The sequence below is a fragment of the Argiope bruennichi genome, chromosome 7 (genome assembly GCF_947563725.1).
Source record: "Argiope bruennichi chromosome 7, qqArgBrue1.1, whole genome shotgun sequence".
In the NCBI taxonomy this organism is placed as follows: Eukaryota; Metazoa; Arthropoda; class Arachnida; order Araneae; family Araneidae; genus Argiope; species Argiope bruennichi.
The window spans coordinates 116,163,497-116,190,208 of record NC_079157.1 but is presented as its reverse complement, the minus strand read 5'-3'; the positions used below and the strand labels follow the sequence as shown (position 1 = coordinate 116,190,208).

General features: G+C 31.1%; 1 protein-coding gene across 3 annotated transcripts in view; it reads left to right on the top strand.

Moving 5' to 3' along the window:
- Positions 1-26,712, top strand: part of LOC129975828 (solute carrier organic anion transporter family member 4A1-like) — an 82,638-nt gene that overhangs the window by 35,559 nt on the left and 20,367 nt on the right. For 2 of the 3 annotated variants that reach the window (XM_056089060.1, XM_056089061.1), the window contains exons 2-4: positions 6,683-7,571; positions 24,498-24,597; positions 26,462-26,583. In XM_056089060.1, coding sequence (XP_055945035.1) covers positions 6,845-7,571; positions 24,498-24,597; positions 26,462-26,583 — 949 coding nt within the window. In that variant the 5' untranslated portion in view covers positions 6,683-6,844. Of the gene's footprint in view, positions 1-3,111; positions 3,189-6,682; positions 7,572-24,497; positions 24,598-26,461; positions 26,584-26,712 lie in introns of those variants that run through there. The other variant, XM_056089062.1, reaches the window with a different exon arrangement.

Here is a 26,712-nt window from a genome sequence, read left to right as displayed (position 1 = left end):
AATATAATAATGTCATTAAAATCCTTTTTTTATTTAAAAGAAATATGTTTCCTCTAATTCATTCGTAAAAATTAAAAAGTACTTTAATTATTTTTCATTATTTTGTTTATATAGTATGTTAGTAATTTTTAATTCTTCGAAACTCGTTCTCTGTTCATTTTATTTCTGTTTTTTATGTAATATAGGAAATAGGGCAAAGTGGAGGAACATGATATATGGAGAATATTTGAGAAATAGGAAAGTTTTGTCGATAATTTGAATTTTTGGATCCAGAATTTATTTAATTGTTTAATCAGGTAGAATGTTACTTTAAAATTGGTGAGAATTGTTTATGATAAACAATATTAATAATTCTCAAAAAAATTTATGTTGTATATCATGCAATTTAAGTTTTTACTTTTTCATATATATATATTTTTATTCATATATTTCATTTTTACATTAAAGATTTTTTTCATTTTTACTATTTATTTAAAGAATGCTTTTTAAGTGATGAAAATCGATTTATCGGTTCGGAAAAATTTCGACTTATTTTGTATAATATACAATATTTTGTGTAAAATTTTATTTGTACAATACATATATGTTGTATTATATGTATATTTGTATACATACTACACGAAGCTATACTGTATGTGTACAAATAGTATAGAGAAATGCAATTTTGTATAAAATACGTTCTCCTTATTGAAACGATTGTTCCGATTTTTTTTTCTTGTCTTTTAATTTTAAATTACAGTAAGATTTTTCTCATCATATTTCTGCTTTTAACTAACTTTTCATGTTACTTAAATCGAATCTCCCTACTATAATGAGGTTTTATTTGTTTTCCTTTTGTTTTGCCTCTTTACGAAAAGCCTTCGAAAATGCTAAAAAAATATTCAGTGTTGATTACATATATTCACCTATTTTGGAGCATTCCGTAATTTTTAGAATTCATTTGCTGTAAGGGAATCAATTTATATTTACGATCTATATCTATATGAAGTACATCAAATTTCTTTTTACTTTAAAAAAACTATTGCACATTTTACATGGGGGTGGGTGGGGGGTGGAGATGAATGTAATATTAAAGTATAATTTGAGACAACATGTTATTAAATATTTCTTGATATGCACACTGTTAAGTTTGTGATATGATAATGATATAAATTGATTCGGATACAGAACTGTTCAACCTTGTACTGCGAATATGTTTTACTTCCTAATTAGTGGTTCATCCCTTTTGGAATAGTTATTATTGGACACCTAAAAGGACACCTAGGATACTTATATACAAGCCCAATTAATTTTTTTCTTTTATACATCATTTATTACTATTGCCATAACTGATTCAAATACATAGAGCTCAGAAGCTTCATTATTCTGTTTAACTTGATCAAACTCGAATGATTCGGCCGATTTAACGTGCATTTTTGCTTTCACGTGTAGGAAGTATGGATACAGTATTATAATCGTCAAAAAATTCGAACCAGAGATTTTGACGAATCGCCTCCTTTCAGACCTTCCTGAGTTCGAAAAACACGTTGGAAAATGTCTGTCTGGGACAAAGAGGACTCAAAAACGCTTTGAACTAGATGGATGAAAATTGGTATAGGGTCTTTCCACTAAATTCTGACAAATTTAGAGCAAACTCTATTCAGAGAAAGTACTGTATGTACAGATATTCGAATATAAGTTAACACAATAACTACAAAACAAAGAGAGCTAGATAGATAAGATTTGGGAGACATATTTAACATATATATTGTAGACACCTATCAAATTTTGAGCGAAATTTCACATTGTGGTTCGACATCAGTCGGTCTATACTTTCAGAAGCGGGTAAAGCTAAAAAAAAAAAAAAAATGGCTGGGAATAATTTGAAATGAGTATGAAGCAATGAAATAATTTGGCATGTAATTTAGTGATTACAATTGTAGTTTTGTGCCAAATTTTTGTTACAATCGGTTGAAAAGAACGCGTCTAAAACGCATATTCGATTTTTGGATATTATTAACCGTATGCCAGGGATGAATCGCCAAAAAACTCGCCAAGGATCACACGATAGATTAAGTAAAAATATTAAATGCATGCCAAAGGTTAATATTTCTTAACTATTATACGCCAAAATCATCAAAGGTGTTCTTTGGCATAGCACATTTATTAGAGTATATGCAAGAAAATTTTGGGCCGACCACTCATGCTGGTTAATTATACAAGATGGGTACAAATGATGGAAAGATTTTTAAAAATTATATTTTCAAAACTACTGCACATATTACAGTAAGTGATACATGAATTTTAAGAGAAATATACGAATTTTTTTTCAGTGGAATATGTCCGATGTGTGGCCCCCTTGTTACACAGTATATGTCCAATCTGTAATCCAGTTCGTTCCAAACATGTTATAACATCACTCTGTCAATGGTTCTGAAGGCTGCACAAATGCATTCTTTAAGTTCTGGCAGTGCTTTCGGCATTGGTAGTACATAAACAATGTCTTGTCTCAGTGATTTCTTTTTATGGGATCATGTCGAAGATAACAGATAAAACAAAATGCTACACAATCTTTGGAACCAACTGGATTACAGATCTGACGCATGTTGTGTAACAAGAGGGTCACACATCGGATATATGTAACTGAAAAATAAAACTAGGTATATTTATTTCTCTTTAAATTTATGTATCACTTATTGTAACATTTGCAGTAGTTTCGAAAATATGATTTTTTAAAATCGGGTCCATCATTTGTACACACCCTGTATATTTTTTTAGGCTTATTTGAAAAACGCTTTCTGACAATTCTGTATATTTTGAAGCTGATTTTTCAGCTGAATGCATTTCAAGTTCATATGCATTTATTTGCCTGCTGAGCCAAAAGGAAATGCGGCCGGCCGACAAGCTTTTAAACTGCATCGGCACGAGAGCTGACCGCGCAAAACCATTCAACGTAATTTTTTAATGACTTCCGCTGTCTGCTTGTCATTACGCCAACACTTGAGTAATCATTTCTGTTCGCTCGGCCATGCGAAACGCTTTTTTTGTTGCGATGAATAAACGCGCGCGTTGTCGCATTCGAGGTTTTCCGCTAAGATTCCCATTCATCTCATACAGAGAGATATTTATATCGTATGAATGAAGGTGTTATTTAATATATCTCGAGCACCGTTGCATGCGGTGTTTCTCAAGGGTCTGTTTACCCAGACGTAAGGTTTTTAATTTTTGAAAATTTCAATGTTTTTGAAGTGTTGTTACTTTTTTTTTTATATATTTCTTTACTATATCAGATGTTTTGTTATCTTTTTAAGTTGTTGCCACACACACTGTGTAAATAAAGTTGTTTAAATTAGAATATGTTTTTACTACGATTTAGAAGAATGTCATAAACTTTTTAAATATAGTTATGGTGTTTAAGCAAAGCTGTTTTTAATTCTTTAGGAGTCTTTCTTATTCTTTTGATTATTTTTTGCTTTATCTTATACGTAGTATAGAGAAGGTATGATTGTCGTCAAAAAAATTCGAACTCGAGGTTTTCACGATTCTCCATGTTTTAGATCTTCTTGAAGTCGAAAAACATATTTTTGGAAAATGTCCGTCTGTCTGTCTGTGACACAGATGACTCAAAAACGCTTTGAGTAAGACGGGTAAAATTTGGTATACGGTCTTTATACGAAATTTGCATATTTCTATCAAAATTTGAATTGAATCAATTCTGAAGAATTCTGCCTATTCGACAGCAAATAAAACACGATAACTATAAAATATAAACAGCTGGATGGATCAAATTTGATTTGATTCCATCGGTGCAAAGATTTAACATCTGTAGTGCGGACACCTGTCAAAATTTGAACCAAATCTAACCACTGGTTGATCATCTGTCGGTCTGTACTTTCAGAAACAAGTAAACGCGATAGTTCAAAAACGCAATGATTTAAATATATCAAATTTTATATGGAATTTTGTAAATACAAGTGCAGTTTTGTGTCAAATTTTTGTTGTAATAAGTTGGGAAAAACTTGTCTAAAACACAAATTCGATTTCTGGATATTAGGGATTTATCACCAAATAACTCGCAGGAATGACAGATAGATTAAAGATAATTGCACATTCTCTCCAAAAGTTGGTATTTCATAACTATTGTACGCCAATACCATGTAAGGCGTTCTCTGACATGGCAAGTGTATTAAAGAATACGCGAGAAGGTTCTGGGAAGACAGCCACTCCCTCTGGTTTGTATACGAAATATGCAGAATATCATCAACAAAATTTTATTGAATTTTTCCCACTAGTTTTCCTATTTTCGCTTAACTATATCCAAAACTTTGCATTGTTTATTTTCGTCGGTTTAAAAAACACTGACTCAAACAGCGAGAGTGCCCCCCCCCATCTAAGCTCTCTCGCATACTCTTTAACAATAACAAAGATGAATTTGTGTTTTAAGTGCTTTTTTTCCCAACCGAATGATACAAAGATTTCACGTACAGCAACAAATGCAGTCACAAAATCACATACGAAATTTGATATATTTAAGTCATTGCGTTTTTCTGTTATCGCGGTTACAATACCCTAAAATTACAAGCGAACAGACGGACAACCTCTACATGGATTTGGGTGCAAATTTGAAAAGTATCCACAATATAGATGGTAAATTTGTGTACTGAGTTTTATACATCTAACTGTCTTTTTGTAGTTGTAGTGTTAAATTATATTCAAACAGCTGGACAGACATACATTCTCTGAATAAATTTTTCTCAAAATTTGATATGCAAATTTGGTGAAAAGACCATATACCAAATTTTATCTATCTATCTCAAACCGTTTTTGAGTTATCTTTGTCAGAGATAGACGGATAGGCAGACGTAATGCCAAAAATGCGTTATTCAAATTATTCAAACTTTGGGAGGTCTAAAGCATGCAGATTCACCAAAATCTCGAGTTCGAATGTTTTGACAATTATAATATTTTCTTAGACTTCATACACAAAGTACTGTAATCATCAAAAAATAAAAAAAAAATAAAAAAAAAACCCTCGAGATTTTGACGAATTTTTACGTTTTAGATCACCCTGTAGTTCCAAAGTCACATTTTTGAAAAATACCTACATGTCTGTGAAGAAGATAATTGAAAAAAATGCTTTTAGCTAGACAGATGAAATTTCATATACAGTCTGTAATTTTGTAAATTTCTATCAAATTTTGTACAAAATCCGATCAAAGGAAGATACAGTCTGTCCGGCTGTTCGAAAATAAGTTAACAGATAACTACAAAACGAGGTGAGCCGCATGGATAAAATTCGGTACACAGATTTAGCATCTGTATTGTAGACATCTATGAAATTCGAGTCGAATTCAACAAGGGGTTGACGCTCTTTTGTTCGGTATTTTCAGAAATACATAAAAACCCTATTTTGAAAACGCAATGACCCATATTTGGTTTTTGAATACTATTTACCGCATGGCAAGCATTAATCTCCAAAACACTTGCCAAGGATCATATGACAGATTCAATAAAAATGCTAAATTCAAGCGAAAGGTTAATATTTCGTAACTATTTTACGCCATTGTTACGCAAGCCGTTCTCCGGGATAACATCTTTGTTTCCCTAGCAACAAAAATAAAGAACTGTATTCTGCAGAAGATGTATTTAATTTAAATTTCAGAAATAATTTTTTTTTATCGTTTGAGAACATAATATTGTTTTGAAGCTCGAAATCGCGTAGGCAATGAATAAAGCATAAATGGCCATTTTCACCATCATCTTTTAATCGCATATATTTTTGCTACCTGCTTTTAGCAGTATTGCATTATTATTATGTATGCTTCTTTGACAGCAGATGCGTTTTTTAAAGGTTGACGTAGAACTATGACATCATAGCTGTTATTTCATCTCAAAATCGGTCGAGCTCCAAAACTTTGTTTGCCAGCTAGAAAAATTAAAAATTGAAAATGAAAGTTAAAAAAATTAATTATATATATATATATATATATATATATATATATATATATATATATAGATAGATAGATAGATAGATAGATAGAGAAGTCTCGTGATTGTTTCAAAACAATTTAAACTGTTAATGGCTTAAATAAATTAAGACAAATAATGACTTAAAAAATAATAATGTTCTCACATGATAACTTGAAATTTGAGATCGTAGATTTCATTTTAACTTTTCTGCAGTTTTTTTTATTTATTTATTCTAATCCTTATATAGTTGAAAACTAAAGCTTTAAAATATTATATCTGGAGTTTCCAAGAACTTTTCTTGCGTTGAAATATTGCCTCATATTTTTGGAAAGAAATTAATGTATGTAATGTAAGAATTTCAACGCAAGTTGTATTCTTATTAACGTTTATTTGAAAAAGAAAAGAAATATCTAATCCGATAAGTGGACGGGGGTGGGGGATTCTGTTTCCAAGAACAGGCAATTGTGAAAAATTGTTTATCAGATACTAAGTATAATCGAAAGCAGTATTTTTACTCACTGTTCTATTCAAATCCGTTCTCATTGGTTTAGAAACAATTCCGAAAAAAATGTTTCGCAAGAAAATACAATTAAAATACATTTTTACTTACTCTGATCTCAGATATACGAATAGAAAGTACTGCATTCGACGAAACAGTCGTTATTTTACTTACTAATTATTTATTTCATGTTATTATTACTGTTATATTAATTGTTTAATTTTTATTTTTCAGATATGCGTACCACCTCATTGAGAAATCTGTTGTTTCCATAATTACATAAAAGATGATATACCGGAGAGTATGAATCAACAGCATATACTTGCACTGGCTTCTACTGCTGACTAGCTTCCGACTGAATATACTTTTTCACAAGCGCTTGATCCAACCCCAATAATGAAGACCGAAAACAATCACAGGACTATTAGGACTAGCTCCTCCATCAACGACGCCTACGACATGCATGAATCTCACAGCCACGAACCTCTAGTGGCCCAAACTTACAACCTCGAGAACTTCTCCAAGACCGTCGAGGACAAGCTTGAAGATGATGAAGATGACGATGACATGGGTCTTCCGTGCGGCTGGGGCCCCCTCCAACCCTCCAAACTCCAGAAATTCCGTTCAGCTAGATGGGTCCTCTTTTGGCTATGCTGGGCTGGCTTTCTCCAGGGGCTCATCGTCAACGGTTTCATCAATGTCGTCATTACCACCATCGAGAAAAGGTACCAGCTTCGCAGTACAGAGTCTGGACTGATTGCTGGAGGTTATGACATTGCCTCCTTTCTGTGCCTTATACCTGTCAGCTACCTTGGTGGCTCAAGAAGCAAGCCAGTATTCATCGGTAGTGGTGTCCTTGTCCTGGCTCTGGGCTCCTTTGTCTTTTCTCTACCTCATTACATGTCTGGACCTTATTCCTTCAGCCAGGAGCAGGAAGACATGTGCTCTGCTACGAACAGTTCTGCGGACTGCTCTGCAGATTCGGTGTCGTACCTAAACCAATACAAATACGTGTTTTTTCTGGGACAGTTGCTGCATGGCGCTGGAGCAGCACCTTTTTACACACTCGGGTGTACTTACCTAGATGAAAATGTACCCACCAAGATGTCTTCTGTTTATTTAGGTGAGTTTTGAGTTATCGTTATATAAGTAAAATTATTTTTTTTATTTTACCGTTATATATATATATCCAGTTTAAGAAAGAATAAGATAAAGATTTGATTTTAATTAAGAATTCCTCTCTACTCCAAATTCAATAATTTCTCAGTGGCTATCAGACCAAAGGACTGCGCTTCTCAGAGCAGTATTTACGCTTGATGTGGATTTACACTCAGCCAGTTATAAGTCGCGCACGCGCAGAAGAAAGACTGCATATGCGCAGAAAAAAGATTGCGCATGCGCTAGGAAAGCGGAGAATAGCAAGTTCTTATCTCGACAGGGCAAGTGCTACTGTACATTTTTGCGCAAGCGTGGTCTTACTAGATGAATCATAGTTGGCTGAGTGTAAACCCACATTTAGTGCATATAACATTACAAAATTATTATGAAGATTATACAATTTATGATAAATATTGTAAAATATAAATCTAAGTCTGAGCAGAAACCTATTTTTTATGTTACACCAAAGTCACCGACCTCCTTATACAGCGGCTTGTTTTTCCTTTGTTGTTTTTTTTTTTTATGGCACTTGCCATGGACAAGCCCGCTGTTACGAAGACAGTGATTTTAAGCCGGTGGGAGAGCGTCTCTTGTTTGTTTAGTAGCGCCAACTAGGGCCAAGAGTACGACTTAGCTACTCGCGCATCACTCATTCGCTTGCACAACCCCTTTATACAGGAGGGCACATTCACACATCTCATAGATAGAACAACGGAAGAACAACCATGCCCAAACCGAGACTCGAACCCACGGGGAAGACGCGCTACCCCTATGCCAGGACGCCGGCTGTTTTCCCTTTAATTCTGCCCTCTGACCTTTCTTAAAATGATGCGTTATAATAAGAAATACCGGAATGTAGTATGATTTCCGGTTAAAACCGAATGATTCCTAAGATGAAAAGATTATTAACATCCATATTCTGTATTTATGGCATAGAAAATCAGTACAGATTCCGTTCTTTTATGAGAAAAAAAAGTTATATATTGATTTCCAAATAAAAACCACTCTTGTGTCCTTTTTCGTATTTGAAAGCTAGTTAAAATCAAGTATCGCAATACAAAACTCAATATTTTTACTTGAGTTATTACTGTAGTAAATTCCTGATTATCCACCGATTTGTGTGGCACGAAAAAAAAAAAAGTGGATAAACGAATTCTTCGGATGATCTATAAAATGGCGAAGAAAAAAAATAAGGGTACAAATCAACATGAAAAAGATTTTAAATAATTTTTATTTGCAGTAAATGCTTATTCATATCAATATGATTTTAAAAAAACAGTATACAGGGTTAATATAAATAAATGACCTTATATTAAATATTTCTAATTTCAAAGCTATTACACGTAATATAATCAGTGATACATGAAATTAAAAGAAACAGTCCATTTACTTTTCAGTTGCAAATATTCTATATATGAATCTTTCGTTACACAGAAAAACTCTAAATCTAAAAGCAAGTTCCTTTATACATTTTGACGTTTTATATAGTCATTGGTGTTTAAAGCTGCATTGAAGCTCTCTTTCAATGCATTGATTGTTATCAGAAATGAGAGCTTATAAACGTCTTTGGTGTAACTGCATAAAAATAAATCACATTAGGTAAGATCCCGGGTTGTTTGTGACCATGCGACGAACGATAAATTAAATTTACTTACTCATCAACTGTTTAATTTCCACATTTAGGTGGGCTACATCCAAACCCCGACGGGATAGAGCCCATCTTATCAAAATAAAAAATGCATACTATCCTCATGTAGTTGTGGCAGTAACCATATTTCCAACATATCCAGATAACTGCCACCTATTGAGAGATGTTAAAAGCAAGATGTGGGGTATTTTTCTTTATTTTCATGTATGATTATATTTATGTGTATTAGTTCTGAAAATATAAGCGCTTAATATCCGATCATTCATTTGTGCTAATCCTGTATAACTGTATTTACGTTTTTACATGAAAAAGAAATGGGGAAAGGAGATTGGCTATTTGTTTTCGTTTTCTATATCTGTCTTTTTTTTTACATCTACATGTTTTGACCCCCCCCCTTTTTTTAATAGTAATTGAAAATTTTTCTAACAACAACTAGCCCGAAAAATCGAGAGTTTACTGAAAATTCTAAATACTGTGGTGAAAGCTTATAAGCCAGTTAACAGCTACGCTACCCGAGCAATTGTTTTTGTATTGTGGTCATGTTACTTGGCTGCGAACCACAAGGTCCCAGGTTCTATCCTCGCTCAATTCCATCTTCCACAATACTAATTAACAGATTACATTTCTTTGCATGCCAACTTTTGTTTAAAATACACCATTGTCAGATATAGTATATTCGTGTGCTAGTGAATACATGCTAACTGTCTTATCAAAGTTTCCTCATCAATATTTGTTTGTTTTATTTTAATTGAGATAGAACCTCTATATTTATATTGTCTCATCATTATGCAAATGATAATAAGCTTCTAAGATTTTGAGAATTAGTTTTTCTACCTTTCTTTTATAGATAAGTCTTTTCTTCAAAAAGTGGGGGCATTGTTTTAGAATTAAAATGGCAACATAAGCAAAATAATAATAATAATGTCACTGATCCTCGTCGCTTTATACTCAAAAATTTTTTCAATGGCCATAGTTTAGATTCAGTTAAAATACCTCTCTAATATTTTAAAAGCTCTATTTCATCAATGATCAATATAATTGAGGGCTTCAAATAATAAACGGCTGGATTTAAATGACTGTTACTCATTAAAGTTAAGCTTATATATCCAACCAATTTCTATTTCAAGTATATATTAAAAAGTGGAAAGAAGAATTTTTTTAGAGGGTAACTTTTTAAAAGTTTAAAATAGCTTACCTTTTTGTAATAAGATTTATTTATTAAATTGTATACACAGCAGAATTAAAAAGATTAAATACATATCCGCCAAACATTCAGGACTGTACTGGCCAATGTAGGACGACTAATCTCTTTAAATGAAAAATTAGTGGCAACATTTTTGAAGGAGAATTCACTTTGACTTAGTTTTATTATTTAAAATTAACTTTTACGTGTAATATTTTTAATAATAGATCTAGTTAATATCTGTGAATTAATATTTACTTGTAATTAAAATTCAGGACAATAAGACACATTTAATTCAAATTTAGAATAATTCCAGGGCTATCTTTTAATTCAGAACAAGCAATCGAAATCCAAGACTCCCCTGTCTAATCCAAGACATCCAATTGCTTTATTAGCGAAAAAATTTATTACGACGTATATTTTATTGGCGTGGAGTAAAGAAATATTTATTGATGTATACTCATATTCATTTTATGTGCTTGGTTGATTTAGCTACATTGACACCCCATTCTGAAACAACATAAGAACTTCTTCGGGATCAATCATGTAATTTTTAACCTCATTTAGCCGACGCGACCGACCCTTCAGCCAGCATCTCTTTCGAGTCGCCCCAATTGCATTTTATATCAAATTTAATGTGGACAGGACCACTCCACACAACTGATGTTCTGTAAAATTCAGTTTCCAATTTCTCCCTCTCGCCCAAACCGAGAGTTTAATACCACGTCACCAGATTTCATATTGCCGGCTTAGAGGTAGAAGTAGTTTCTATAAACAATTAAAGAAATCTGAGTTCTAAGACATTCAGTGAGTCCATCAAATCTTATCTATGGATTTATGGGTAGTAAGTAGTAAAGAATAAAACAGCATTCAAATTTAAAAAATAACAATTCTTCTGTAAAAGACAAGAAATCTTTTTTTTTTACTAGAGCAGGTACTGGCAGAAACATCTATCAAATCATCTTGAAAGTGTCCTTTATCCCATCATCTTGGAATAGGCTTGAAATTATCTTTACAATTGGCCATGACCCTTTCCCTCCATATTTCAAGAGATTAAATATTAAAGGATCGGATCAATGTGGCTGCGACAAAGTAGGCGATCCCCTTCATTATGCCACTAGCTGCCCTCTCACCACATCTTTTCATCTCAAAAAACACACGCTCGACCTAGAAAATATCTGGTGGACCAACGTTACGAGAAACCAGATGTCCAAGGTCAAAATTAGAAATCTTGTGCGGTTCCTACAAGAGAGCGAGCAATTGATTTCTCCAGATCCAAGCCCAATATAAATTTTCGTTTCATTTCTCAACCAAGCTCTTCTCTGGAATATATTACCTTCAATAGATTTCATCTACTCATACTCCCCACCGAACACCTCCTTCATCATTATAATATTCTATATAGTTGCTTTATCTGTGTATTGTATATGTAAAGTAAAAAAAAAAAAAAAAAAAAAAATTCTTAATAAATACTCCCACGTATATCCTTTCAACCGACAGGGAATCCTAGTGATTCCAAGTTCGGGGATATTCTGTGGCGAAAGAAAGAAAGAGCAGGTAAACAAGTAGTTATTATTTAAATTCGGTCATATATTGATGATTTAAGCCATTTTGCTATACTAGGTTTAACTCTTACTTAGTATAGCAAAGCTTGATATACATAAGAGCACGCAATTGACCTTGAGAAAGATTTATAATTTTATGGTTTATGGTTAATTATCTTTTTCTCAAACTTCCTACAGCATTAAAGTCCTGATAAAATTGCACTCAAATTTCCATTTAATGTTTTAAAATCTTTTCATGAATAATTCAAGATCTGGCTTCAAGGTTAAATTGGATACTTTCTTTTTTAATCATGTGTATATATATTCAGCTAGCGCTCCAGTGTAAATTATTAGTTTTTCTTTACTTTGGAGAGAAGATAAGGGAAATTGTGAATTTGCTTCGTGAAACGAATTCCATAATCCTGCAATAAGTCGCCGACTCGACCACTTAGTCCCCGACTCGTGCCAAAGACAGGTGGAAATACTTCGCGCCGTACAAATATTTTTAAACAAGACTATTTTATCAGCAATGGCGCCGCTTTCAAGGCTTGACATAAGCCTTATTATGATACGAGTGGAATCCGATGGAAGAAAAATGTTCAGACTTCTGCAACTTCAAATCAGGATTCGAACTGAAACCTGCAAATAAAAAAAGCAACCACCTCCCCCCCCCCTTTTTTTTTCTTTCACAACGAAATTCTTTGCAGTTTGTTTTCTTTCTAAATTTATTGTTTTGCTTTTCTACGAGATTCATTAAAATTAGATCTGTTTATTTTGCAGTGATTTTTGCCACAGAGAAAAAAATAAACAAGTTTTGCTTCTTAAAATAAGATTTTTAAAAGCACTTTTATTGTTTTCATATATTTATACTTGATGCTTTAGCAGCATATAAAACGTTTTAGAATTATTATATTCCTGTCTACTACAATAACATGATTTTCTGGCTCTTTTCCTAATCTTACTTTAAGATTCTGTAATTTTTTTGAAACTCTAAATTCTAAATGAAATGATAATGATGGTCGAAAGAATTCCGCCAAAGTTTTAAATATAAAATTCGGATGAGAAACCAGGAAGAATGGTCCTTCCAAAACTTTCTGGCATATTCTCTTATAAAAGTTTATTCCAAAGAACGCTTGGCATGCACTGTAAAATAGTGTACGAAATATTAATGCTGCGAATTTAGAATTTTTACTGAATCTATCGTGTTATCCCCGTTTTTGGCGGATTTTTTTGGCGATTAATCTCCGGCATGCGGCTAATAGTATCTGAAAATCGAGTTTGTGCTTTAGACACGTTTTTACTAAGAGATTGAAACGAAAAGTTGACACAGAACTACAACTGTAATCAGAAAATCACATGCCACATTTGATATATTTAAGTCATTGTGTTTTTGAGCTGTCGGGTTTGCATGTTTCTAAAAATAGAGATCGATGGACGGTCAATTCCTCGTTGGATTTGGCTGAAAATTTTTGATAGATGTTTACACTGTAGATGCTGCACCTGTGTACCGAATTTTACCTATCTATCTGTCTTCGTTATCGTGTTAGTTTATTTTCGAACACCAAGACAGACAGACTTTGTCTGAATGGAGTTTGCGCAAAATTTGATACAAATCTACATACCAAATTTTATCCATCTAGCTCAAAGCTTTTTTGAGATATCTTGGTTGCAGACCGACAATCATAAAGCCAAACACGTGTTTTCGTCGATATCTCGAGTTCGAATTTTTGACGATTATAGTACTTTCTCAGTATTTTATACACGCGAAAGTACAAAAAAAAAAAAAAAACCCGAAACATTTGCCCGCAGAGAAAGATGAAAAACAAATGTTTTGTTTTATAAAAAAGTGCATTCTTACGTTAGAGGAAAGGAATAGATGTATATCGATGCTATTTAATTTACTTCAAACAGTACCTACTAGATTTAAGTGCATTTTATTCAACAGAGCGCGATTAAGATCATATCAGCGATTATTTCCCCACAAATTGAAATACAGAATATCTGGGCACTTCAGATTACAAAACACGTGAAATATTCTACTACGCACTTTCTAATGTTAGTATTAAAAATGCGGCCCGCATCTTCATTTATAAGCACTAAGTAGTCCACACCGAAAGTTAGAAAAAAAAAAGTTTTTTTTTTCCTTCTTTTTTGTAGTCATTTGAAAAATGGAACGCAGTCATGACAACTATGTGCTGAAAGGTGGAACGAAGACTGTATTCCTGTAACGATGCCAAAAAGATACGCACTGAATTACACGCTTTCATTTCAGTTAGTTGCTACTATGTGCTACTCTTATTTCACGAAGAAATTTAATTCAAAAGTTGTTGCTAATTCCCATTACAGTATTATTGAATAAACACTATTGTTATATCCGTAGTTTCAAATGAAAGTTAATATCCTATGCGATTATAGGTTCTTTAGACCTAAGCTTTGGAATTTTACTTTTTTGTTTTTGTTAACGAGGAAATAAACGTAATATTTCTTAAAATTTTTCTGCTTTCTTTTAATTACATAGATAACATATAATAAGCGTCAAAAATTTCCTTTTAGGAATTTTGTATCATCTTAACCTTTTAGATTTACCAGAGTTCAATAATACGATTTTTTTAATTATGCTATGTGCGAGTTCGTTCTGTGACAACTAAAAAAATGCAATAATCTAGATGGGTGCATTTCAGCTCATAGTATTTCCACTTAAATAGTTGGTATACATTAAAGTTAGATTTTTGCATGGATAGAAGTATTTAACTGAAATGCGTATTTTTCAGTATTTTTTTGTGTGTGTGATACAGATTTTAAACGAAAAACACCCAATGTGCACATTTGTACGTTCCATGCCCTCTTGTTATTTATGCACATCTTTCTCTCTCTCTCTTTGTATATATATATATATCTTAATTAATTTCCTAATTTTTATCTTCATTTAGCCCATATTATAGTCTGTGTATTTTCTGTAGGCGGTTCAAGGTCACATTTTTTACATCGTTACTGGTTGTCTGCCTCGCAACGCTAAAACAGATAACAATGTCACTCTTTTTTTCTTTTCTTTTTACACAGCTGTTAAGGTACTCCGAAGGTAAGGTATTCCCGAAACGTACTGCCGTCGAAAAAAAGCAAGCTTCGTCGAAACCATGGCAACGGAGAAGGAGAAAGTGTGAAGAGTAAGGGAAACGAGTGTCCTTGAAACGCCAACAGAAATTACACAGACTATAACTTCATGTTAAAATGTTCCCTTATATCCTGATCCAATTCCACCTTTTTTATTTAATTAATCCTACACGAGCTCTGTAAAACTGCTGAAATCAGTTCTCTCACGCTCCGAGTGAAGGGATAAAAATTCTTAATGCTTAGAAAATTCTTTTAAAGATACCTATATTTCCCTGGGTTCGAAATCTTGTCTTAGAATTTTTTGACGATTTCGATACTTTCTCTATATAAGAAAGTGAAAACATTGTTATTCATTTTTGTATATTTGAAAAACTATAAAAATGTTGTTTCATTATTTTTATTATTTATAGATTAATATTAAAAAATTGTTTTCTTTTGATTAGATCACATAAAAACATTCTCAAAAAGATTTTCTTGTTATTTCAAATTTTTCTTTCGATATTAGCACGACTATGTATATATATATATTTATTAAGTATATATTATACGCAAAGCAATTAATGCAAAAACAAAGCTAAACCATAAAAAGAACTAAAAATTTAAAATATCCATTTTTTTGCTCTGTTTACTTACTTGAGAGCATAGATGTTCAATGTCAACTTAGGATTCGAACTTTACCATTTTTGTTTTATACTGTATATATATTCTGAGCAGCTGTTTACTAATTTCACATTCTCCATATAATATACTGAATGAACCAATTTTTTTATTAAGAGACGCCTGTTTTCGCTGACCGCTTAAAATGGTAATGATTTACTCTTGAATCTATTTTAAATAAAAAAAAAAAAAAAAGTATTCATTCATTTCTACATTTTAAAAAAAAACTATTTTATTTACATGTTTTCGCGGAACCAGGATAATTACTCTTTGTGAAGGCAAATCCGAAAACGGGACAGCGCCAAGTAACACTTACTCTATATCAGATATTTCGTCTGAGAGAGATATTAGAGCTACATAAGACATAGAGAAAGATTCTTAACAAAGCTATTGATGTATCGATAAGAAAAAATATTATTTAATTTCGTAATATTTTCTGTGGAAGACTATTGCATTTCTTAGCCTTCAAATAGAACTGTGGAATAAGGATGACTTTATCACCAATTCCAAATAAAAATAAAACCTCTTCTATAGGGCTATTATCGAATTTCTTAGCCTCGAAATGGTACTATGGAAGCAGGATGATAATACCGCCCCCCCCCCGCTCTATTTGGTGAATGATCTTTCAAATTTTGAACGAAATCCATTCAGAAGTCTATATGCCCGGCTTTATGAATACAAATGCACGCGATAGTTACAAAACGAAGAGAGCTAGATCGATAAGATTTGGTACGCTGATTTAAAACTTAATCCTTTGTCCTCGAATTCTCCTATCAGGCACTATTCAAGACGATGCATCATTTTCAAGTTTGATTTTTTTTAAATTTCTTAATTTAGACTTTTAAAAATACATACAGAGTGATAAAAAGATGTAGATTTTGGAGAAATTCAATTCAAGACAATTACATTCGTATTTATTTTTCAGAGCAATAAATAAGTCGAATGCGTCGAATTACGTTTCTGAGTACAAAGGGTTAAAATGTAGATATATATAGAAAAATCAAATCCATCATGGAATTAACAGTGTATTATTCAGCACTTTCACAAGAATGCATAATTCAAAAACGCAGTGACATAATTATATGAAATTTGGTTTGTAATTTGGCAACTAAAATTGTAATTATGTTCCAAATTTTTAATTCCAATTGCTCGGGGAAAAAGTATTCAAAATACTCTCTCGGTGTTTTGGCACTTGTATATTTCATTAATTAATAGCGAAAAAAAATCGCCAAATATTGCACTTTTATGAGCTCGTTCGTAACATTTTTTTGCCAATAGCCTACAGTAAATAATATAGAAATACATTTATTAGAAAATATATAAGAATGTTTTGGGAAACCATTGCCGCTGGTTAAAGCGGCAATGGACGCCAATTGGTCGCCATTCATCTTAAATGGCACATCTGCTTTCATAGTAGAGACGTTTTATTTTTATTTATTTATATAATTATTTTTGTATTGAAACAGTTTCTAACTTGAAAAAAAAAATCTTGCGAAAAGAATAAAAGAAAAGTAAACTTAGTGCAATACGTCCACATAGCCTTGATTCATGTTTGCTTGAACTCTCTTGAATACTTTTTAAACAGTTGAGCAACTGGTTTGGTAAAAAAAACAATTATAACCCTGAAGCTTGTCTGAAAAAGAATTTTATGAGAGGTGCCTTGCCTTTTGTAATTAACTTTTCTATTCAAAAACTTCTCATGTCGAAATTGCGAATCAAAAATTTTAATTCTACGTATTGTTTCATATATTTTCATTAGGCATTCATTTGTGCCAATGCTTAATGAATTTAGCAATTTCTTTAAGGTTACCACTAGCAGTTTCGAAATGTGGCCTTAATTTAATCATTTCAACAAATAAAAAAATTCTAATGTTGCTTTTTTTGTCATAGGGAAAAACATTTCTCAATACAATTTTCTAGTGTATAAAGTTTCAAGACCAATGATTAATTTTTCTAAAGAAAAAAGTTTGTTATTTTTTTAAAATCGTTATTTGAAATTAATTTTTGTACGTGTTTGAATTTTCGTCGATTATGTAAAACGCCGACTGGATAATGTAACCATTGCATTAAAAGTAACAAATCGAAAGTTATTTTTCTTAATATGGCCAACAATTCTATACAAGTTCTAAAATCAACTAATTTTTTTTTTTTTTTTTTTGTTATGTATGTTTCTTCGAAATCAATGTTGTTTCTTCAAACAAATTAAGGTTTCAGAATAAAATTTTTTGTCTTTTCTAATAATGAAAACGAAGGTGTGTCTGTCTGTGTTTTTTATTGCTCGATAGAGCTGATCAATGGATGTAGAAATATGACATAAATAGGATTTTCAAAATAAAAAAATATTTACAGCAAAATGATTTTTTAATTAATTAAAATGAAACAAAAATTGACATTCTCCTTGATGACCTCTGTATACATTACAGCACAAAAATAATTTTGCACCAATTTAAAATTTAAAAGAATATTTTTTTTCAATCATTAATTTATATATCATGAATTTTTTAATTTTTTTTATAGTTTTCTTAGAATTTTTTTAAAAAAATATTTCATTCTACTTTTTCATTTTCAAATCAATTTTTATTTTTCATTTTTTTAATTTTATTTTGTGGAATCTATAAATAGAACCATATTTCTAAGTTATTGAGATAATCGAAAATATATCCATTATGTGAAATCCTTAAACAAAACATTTTGACATTTCTAAAAATTTCACATATCTTTAAACGGTGAAATGACCTTCTATTTTTTTAGACTAAAACTGAAAAATCAATTTTCTGAAGCTATAAATATTCCCAGTTTCTTTTATCTCAATTATATTTTAAATAGTTTGTCCACTGTCCAAGTAGCAGATTGAGGTGGCGCTTGGTCTTGGAATATCTCAGAAGAAAATCCAATTTCTTTATGTTAATCTATTTCAAGATTATTTACCTTAATGCAAAATATATAAAAATATATTTCAAAAGTAAGACAAAATTTTTCACATAAAGTTGGTGAAACGCATATCTTTTTTCCTTGACTTTTATAGAATCATAAAATACGTACTAGACAGCGAAGATGCATAAATCTCGAGAACCTTGTTTTTTTAAAAAGAAAAAAAAATACCTCTAACCCCCCCCCCCCCCCCAGTATACAAATAGCTAGTAGTATATAAAAGATTTGTCACCTAACTGCGCCTTGAGATCACTTCACATCTGACTCGTAATTCCAGTATTGTGAGCGGGAGTCGGTGTCAAACGCCAGGCCATACGCACTTTCACTTGATGAATAGTCGTTGGTAGGATACTGAAATAGAATCGTCTGTAGCTTCCCAGGAACACCCCAAGTGCCAAATGATTCTTATGGTCTTCCATTCCGGCGAGCGAGCTATTATCTTTGTCTCTGGTACGGCGCTGACCTGAAAGTTCCGACTTTTTGGCAAGTTCTTGGCGTCTAAATTTAGACGAGTGGTTCCTACGATGTTCTGGATGGTGTAGCCTGGATTTTTATGGCAATTTGAATCGCCTATTAACTGTAATCAATGTACTGAGTTTCCTGGATTTTATTTCCGCTCTGTTACATTAGAGGTGTTTTTTTAAACTTTGTTGTTATAATTATGTATATGAGTTAATTTTTCGTGTTTTATTAAGAAGTATCATAAATTGCTTTTCACGCTTTATTCTTTTTTTCCATGAGAAAAAAAATCCCAACCCATTTTATACAAAAAGAGGATTAAAAAACTCTGTCATTCCCACAAAATTGAGAAATGAATTTAAAAAATAAAGCGTTAATTAAGTATAAAAATAAATAAATTTTTAAATAACTACCTAGTAGTTTAATTCAAATACTTCATAGCAAGACAGTTTTCTTAGAAATTATGCTCATTTGTACTTTCTCATATGAGAAGAATTGAGAAAATATTATAATCGTCAAAAAGTTCGGACTCGAGATTCTGATGGATCACCACGTTTTGTTAAAACCACATGTTAAAAGTAAAGCAATATTTATTAATACCAGTTTCATAGTCGAGTTAATTTTCTTTGATTTTCACAATATTTAAAAAAAAAAGTTTAATGCCATTAATAAGCTTGATAACAAATAAATAAATTTAATTTTTTCGCTAGATACTATGGCACAGCGCTTGAAGAACAATTTTGATTAATTTTTAATAAACAAAACTAGTTAAAATTTTGAAAAAGTTTTTCCTTTATGAACATCTATTAGCTAAAACTGTATATCAATTTTAACTGTGTACCGAAGTTGATGTTCTAAGTTCAATGGTCTGCTTGTAAAGCGTTTTTAAATATTTTTTCATCATAAACATCATGTCACGCATGTCCCCTGATCCAGTTTACAGATAATGTATCAGTCATTCTTTAACATAATAAAAGATTAAACCAATAAACTGAGAAATGTAGAAATCTAATATGTACCCTTACTGTAATAATATATATATATATATATATATATATATATATATATATATATATATATATATATATATATATATATATATATATATATATATATATATATATATATATATATTTTAAACTTTTAATTTCAACTTAATTAATTTCCAAGATTTTATCTTAACCTATAACCCATAGTAACTTCATTCTAAAATATTCTCTTATTTCGTGATCCAATTCCACTTTCTCTACTTAATTAATTCAAGAGAAGCTTTATTAAATTGCTTAGTCAGCTAAACGTCGATATAAAAATGTCCAGTAAGCACATTCTTTCTTAAAAGATCTCTGTGTTTCCCTTACATGTGATCGACATGCGTCAGAAATCAATATCAGAATCTTAATAATATATTAGAACAATGAAGAAATATTTTCTCTGTCAAAATCTAAGGTTATATAAGGCTAGGGATAATTTATTTCGGCCCTTTTTCCCCACTCCGGCTTTTGTACTGCTCTGTGGCGGACGTCTTGTCCGCGTCTCTGCTTGTAAATAAATATGCTTTCCCGATGGATATTAAAAGGAATTTAAAAAGTCTCTTCACTGTCTTCAAACTGCATCATGCTTCACAACAAATAATGTTACACACACACACACACACATATATATATATATATAATTTAAATTAAATTTTCGTGCAGATTCGCATTTGTTTTCGGCCATATTTTGTGGATTTGTGGATTATTCGTGGATAGTGGGAAGATTATTGAAGCAGGGATATTCAATAAAGAATGATGGAATTCATTTCATTGAATTTTGGGCATGCGCATTATCTTCTTATTAAATATATTGAAATCATCTTTTTAAAAATATATATAAAGTGCTCTAATATATAACATCTATAGTTAGCTGTCATTGAAATGAAAATGATCAATCATTGGTTTCATATTCTTATATTAAACCATATAAATGACACGTTCGACTATTCGAATTGAATGAAATTTATTTCAAGAAACTTAAATTCAATCGGTAGGAATTGCCTGCCCAAATTTACCTCTCCTACGTTGTAATAAAAATGAATTTGTGTTTCAAACCCTTTTTTTCCGAACCGATTAAAGCCAAAATTTGACGCAACTGCAGTCTCAAAATCACATACCAGATATAATATTTTTAAGTCATTGTGTTTTTGCGTTATCGTGTTTACATTCTTCTGAAAGTAAAGACCGACAGACGTTCCATCCCCTTTACATTTGGCCCAAATTTTCACAAGGGCCTTACAGAATCTGTAGAAGTGTGTAACTGTTACATCTATTTGACGAAATTTTATTCATTTAGCTTTCTTCGTTTTTTATTTATCATGTTAATTATATTCGAACAGCTAGGCTGACAGATTTCTTCTGAAGGGAGGCGTAAAGATCATATACCAAATTTAATCCATCTGGCTTGAAGCGTTTTTGAGTTATTGTTGCCACTAACAGATAGCCAAACATTTTCCAAACAAAAAAAAAAAAAAATTCAGGGAGGTCTATAAAGTGGAGATTTGTAAAAATCTGAAGTTCAATTTTTTTTTTTTGTTGTTGTTGTTTGTTTTTGACGATTGTAATATTTTCTTTCTATTTATTGCTATAGTTTCTCTTGATAAAGTAAAAATTGGTTACTTTCTCGTATCTGCATATTACTAAGGAATGGAATACGGAATTGTACAATAGAAAACAAACTATTTGTATAATTCAGCATTGAAATCACCCATCTTTGAAACAGCTTGGAAACTAAGTGCCTCTGACAGGCGATAGAATACGAAACTTCGATGCATCTGAATGTTGATCGCTCTTGTGGGGCCATTTCAGATGTAAGCGGAGCTTTGGTATGTGGCTCACCATCTGAAATGGCAGAGGGAGGGGGACTCAAATCTGCCTTCGCATTTTCTGAATTCAAATTGCTTATTTCAAGAACCTTGTCCATCTGAATCCGGATGAAGGGGAGAAGGCTGTGGCTTTGCAAGAATAAAAGACACCCGTGGGTCCCCTTTTTTACTCCGTTTACGTAACCTCATGAAACGAAAGAATATATATATATTATTATTATTTTGTTTCAGGGTTTAGTTGATACTCGGTTTCGATATTGATATTCAGTACTTTTTTTGTACTGATACTGGTACTTTTGGTATTGATACTGATACTTTTGGTATCGATACTCATATTTTTGAGCCTGATACATCCAGTAACTCATTTTTTTTTCCCCATCAGAAATGAAATCGGGTACTCGGTGGATATCGGATTTTGTACTTGCGCCGAGACTGGTTGCCGATACTGATGCGAATATAACTTCTCTGCTTCTTCGAAAAGATATTTTTCCGATGGCCTTAATTTTGACAGTGATTGACGTATGAGCGAGAAGAGGAAAGGAAAAGCCTGGTTGATATAGTTAATTTAAGAAAAGGCGATGATTTCTTAAAGACATGTGCACCGTTACATGGAGTAAAGGGCAATAATGGCCGAAAATGAGATATATATATAATAATAATAATCGTCACACGTGGTTATAATGTCTTCGAGGTTGGACAGAGAATTAGGCTATATCATCGTAATAGAATTGATATCACCCGAATGAAAAATAAATGAGATCGAGAAGATTTTCATTGGCATCAATTGATTTCAAACAATAGATACCGAATACCTAATACTCTTATTTTGTATCAGTTTTTTTTTTTTTGTCTACCTATTGCAAAATATCAAGTTGATACAGAATCGCCCTGTCTATTTTGTTCCTATATCTTTCCTTAAGTCTCAGACTCGTGATCAAACGGTCAAGGTTTCAAAATCTAATTAAATGAAAGAACTAATGTGTGTATATGGCCCTGATGTACCTCAAATTTGACTTCATATCCGTTTAAACATCCATCATATATAGTCATATCTGTCATTAAACGTTTCTGCAAGTATCAACGTATTGTCTTAATTAGGAGTTAAATTAACTCGCACATCAAGGGAATTCTTATAAATTATTCTCCCCTCCTTCTATTGTAATTTGAGAAACGAGATACTGCGATATATCAATCCTACAAAATGTTAATGTTTGATGTCAAAAAAATAAAAGATATAGTAACGATTCTTAATTATTTTTGCTTAAAAATATCGAAAAATATGGAAGTAGTGAGAATTTTGAAAGTTTTCGAATTCCATATTTGGTTTGGTCTATAATTAAAGAAATGTGGATGAAATTAGAACTAAATTTTCTAAATTTGCAATTGCGAATCTTAGAAGTAATTAATGAATTCCATTAAGTTCAAAATTACTTTTGAATCCATGCTGTTGCGATTTCTTTGTTTAATCATAATGTTTTTGTTAGAAAAATATAAAACTATTTTTAATATAAAAACTAACTGTGGTTTAAGGTGTGTGTAATTTAATTAATGTGTAATTCTAAAAGGTTTCCTTATTTCCTTTTTCAATTCCCGTTTTTCATTTAATTAATTCTACACGCGCTCTATAAAAGTAATAGTATCAGCACTTCTCACACTCCGAGTAAAGGGATATAAATCCTTAATGCTTGCAACGTTCTTTTAAAGATAGCTAAATTTCCCTTTTCTAAGATTACATGTGTCAAAGAAATCCCTATAAAAACCTCATAGTAAAAATACTGAAAGAAAATTTTTTGTTCTCTTCTGTTTTTCTTGTGCCGTGATGTAAACTGATGTATTGCTAACCGTTTTTTATGCCTCTTGGGATAGAATAAAGCAAAGTTATAAAATTTAAAAATTTCTTCTATTCGGCAATTGTTAAAATATGTGATATATATATAGAGAGAGAGAGAGGGAGAGAAAGAGAGTAAATAAAAATTAGGAAAATATAGAAGGCAGATTTGAATGAATTTTAATAAAGGCTTAAAAAAAACTTCTATACCTTTCTAACATTCTATACCTTTTTAAGTAAATAATTAGATGTAAAATTAGGAGTAGGAAAATAAATAAATAAAAAAAACCATTTTCTTATGATTGCGCTAATACGTTACCGATTTTAAAAAATCATAATAAATTAAAAGAAAAGAAAAAAACGTTTGTTGGTACTTTGTATATTTCCCCTAATCAAAAAGTGCTGAAAGGAAGGCACGTGGCGAAAAGCCACGTGGTCGCCATACTTTAGTGAACAAAAACACTGATTTGCGGACTTCCATATGGCTGTTTGACGTTATGGGGCGCCATCTATCAACAGAAAAATGAAACAGTTTGTCAGCAGTTATCCGTTTCTGTGGTGGAAGTAGAGAAAATTCAATGTTTTTGACAAAAACGTTTGGTAAAATGCGTTCACAAAAAGTCGAATTTTTTTTAAACAAAATGTTTATAACAACATCTTTCTTTTTTGCTAGGCATCTACTATACAATGGCCGTAATTGGTCCTGCGGTTGGATATGTGATTGGCGGACAATTTTTAAAGCTTTATGTGGATGTTGGAGTTGACCCATCAGAGTAAGTATGAATACTTAATAATAATAATAATTAAATTGGTTATTTGAAAATTTAGTCTTTCAGAAGAAGGTATCTTTCTAGGTGAGTATTTTAAAATATTATTGTTAAATTAAATTTGTACAGACTTCTGACAACCATGTTAACATTAAAAACACTACAAATATATGAATTTGAACATTTCGCTTTTTTATTTACTGTGGTTTAAAATAGGATAATTTTGTGAATTCTATTTTTTGTTGTAAAATTTCCTTACAGTTTCTATTTTATAATTGTAATTAATTTATTAACCTACAAAAATACGGTGTGATTCGTTTTAAAATTAAAAAAAATTGTTTGATATTTAATCTTGTAATTTTTGTAATTTTTTTTCATTAAAAAAAATAATTTTTATTAATTTACTTTTGATATTGCAAAAGATATTTTCATAAAAATGAAAACCGTCATAATTGTTATATAAAAGGAAATCACTGATGTATTGATTCTTTTATTTATCTTGGTAGTTTTTAAAAACATTATATAAATTGAAAAAAAAATGATAATTTATTCATTTCAATTGATAATTTAATTCTTTATTTATCTAATCTTATTCTTTATTTAAATAACAAAATAAATTCTATATTTATCTTATCTTAGCGATTTATCTTAAGAGATATTTATCCTATACTAGATTTTTAGAATCTTTTCAATGTAACTCGGAAGATTACTTCTTTATTTTGATTTCAAAATGTGAATATAAAGGGATTTAAAAGAAGCAAAAAAAAAAAAAAAAAAACATTACTTCGAGGTTTCTGACACCTACCAGTTACTTGCAAACTTTAATAAATAATTGAAAATACAAACGATATGTATATATCAATATAGTTTTTCATTTGTTTTTACATAACAAAATATAAGTGTAAAATATTTCTGTTGATATTTTTTTTTTGTTAAATAATATTTTGGGTACAAACTCAGGAAATTTAACGAAATCTTAGATTTTACATCCATTTCCAATAACGTTGAAAAATCTTAACATTTCATTCAAAATATTATCATTCAAAAATGTCTTAAATTATCAATCTTTTTAATAAATATGATTTGATTTTCATTTTGATTGTTTTAACAAAATCTTTGCAAATCTATATATATAAAAAAAACTAATGCATGTGCTACAGAGATAGCTTTCATTATTTATTGCGCAATGGCAACAGTCTAATATAAACAGAACAATTTATAAACGTTTCACACTGCTTCACTGAATCTTTTTAAATCAGCATTTAAACACTTCACATAGGGTGACGTGTCTGAACGCGTGTCGAATGACTAAATTTTTAGTTTCAAATCTTCAATTTAACGACAGAATTATTTAAAAATGCGAAAATTACTTAGAAATGCTTCAATATCTCCAATGCTCCTTTTATTATTATAAGAATCAAAATAACAATAAATATCCAAAATAGGACGTGTTATTTAATGATAGGTAAATTCGTATGTTAAAAGGTTAATTCGCTGCTTTGTTAATTACTGGACTTCCAAAATATTACTAGAAATGCTCTGGAGTGGGCTGGCATTCCATTGAAACAAAAGAAATAACATGTAAAGGCAATTAATAAGTAGGTGCTATACAGAATGTTTATTAAAATAGATTAACCTTCTCCAGATGGGTAATAGCTGTGACTTAACTATGCCATATTAATCGCTTAATCGCCAAGGGCTGCTAGTATAATAGATTTTTTTTTTTTATCTTGCTTAGAATTGAAATTTTTTTTTGTTTGTTTTAAGTATGTCTGATAATTAGAAGTAATATTTGCAGTTTAATTTCAAACTTATTGTGAGTTATAATTTTTGTTTGCTTTTTAAGTGCAATTTTTTTTTTGCTTTTCAGACTTGGCCTAACTTCCTCTAGTAGTGTTTGGGTAGGAGCCTGGTGGATAGGCTTCATTTTCACCGCCATACTTGGAGCTCTTGTTGCCATTCCTTTAACTGCTTTTCCTAAAACTTTGCCTGGTAATTTAATTTTTTTACTGTGTTTTCCGTTTTTTTTTCCCCTCCTTGAAACCACCAAGGGTTTCAAGGAGAGAGAAAAAAAAAAAAAAAAAAAACGAAGTCGTTTAGGAATCATTTAAAGGAAAATAC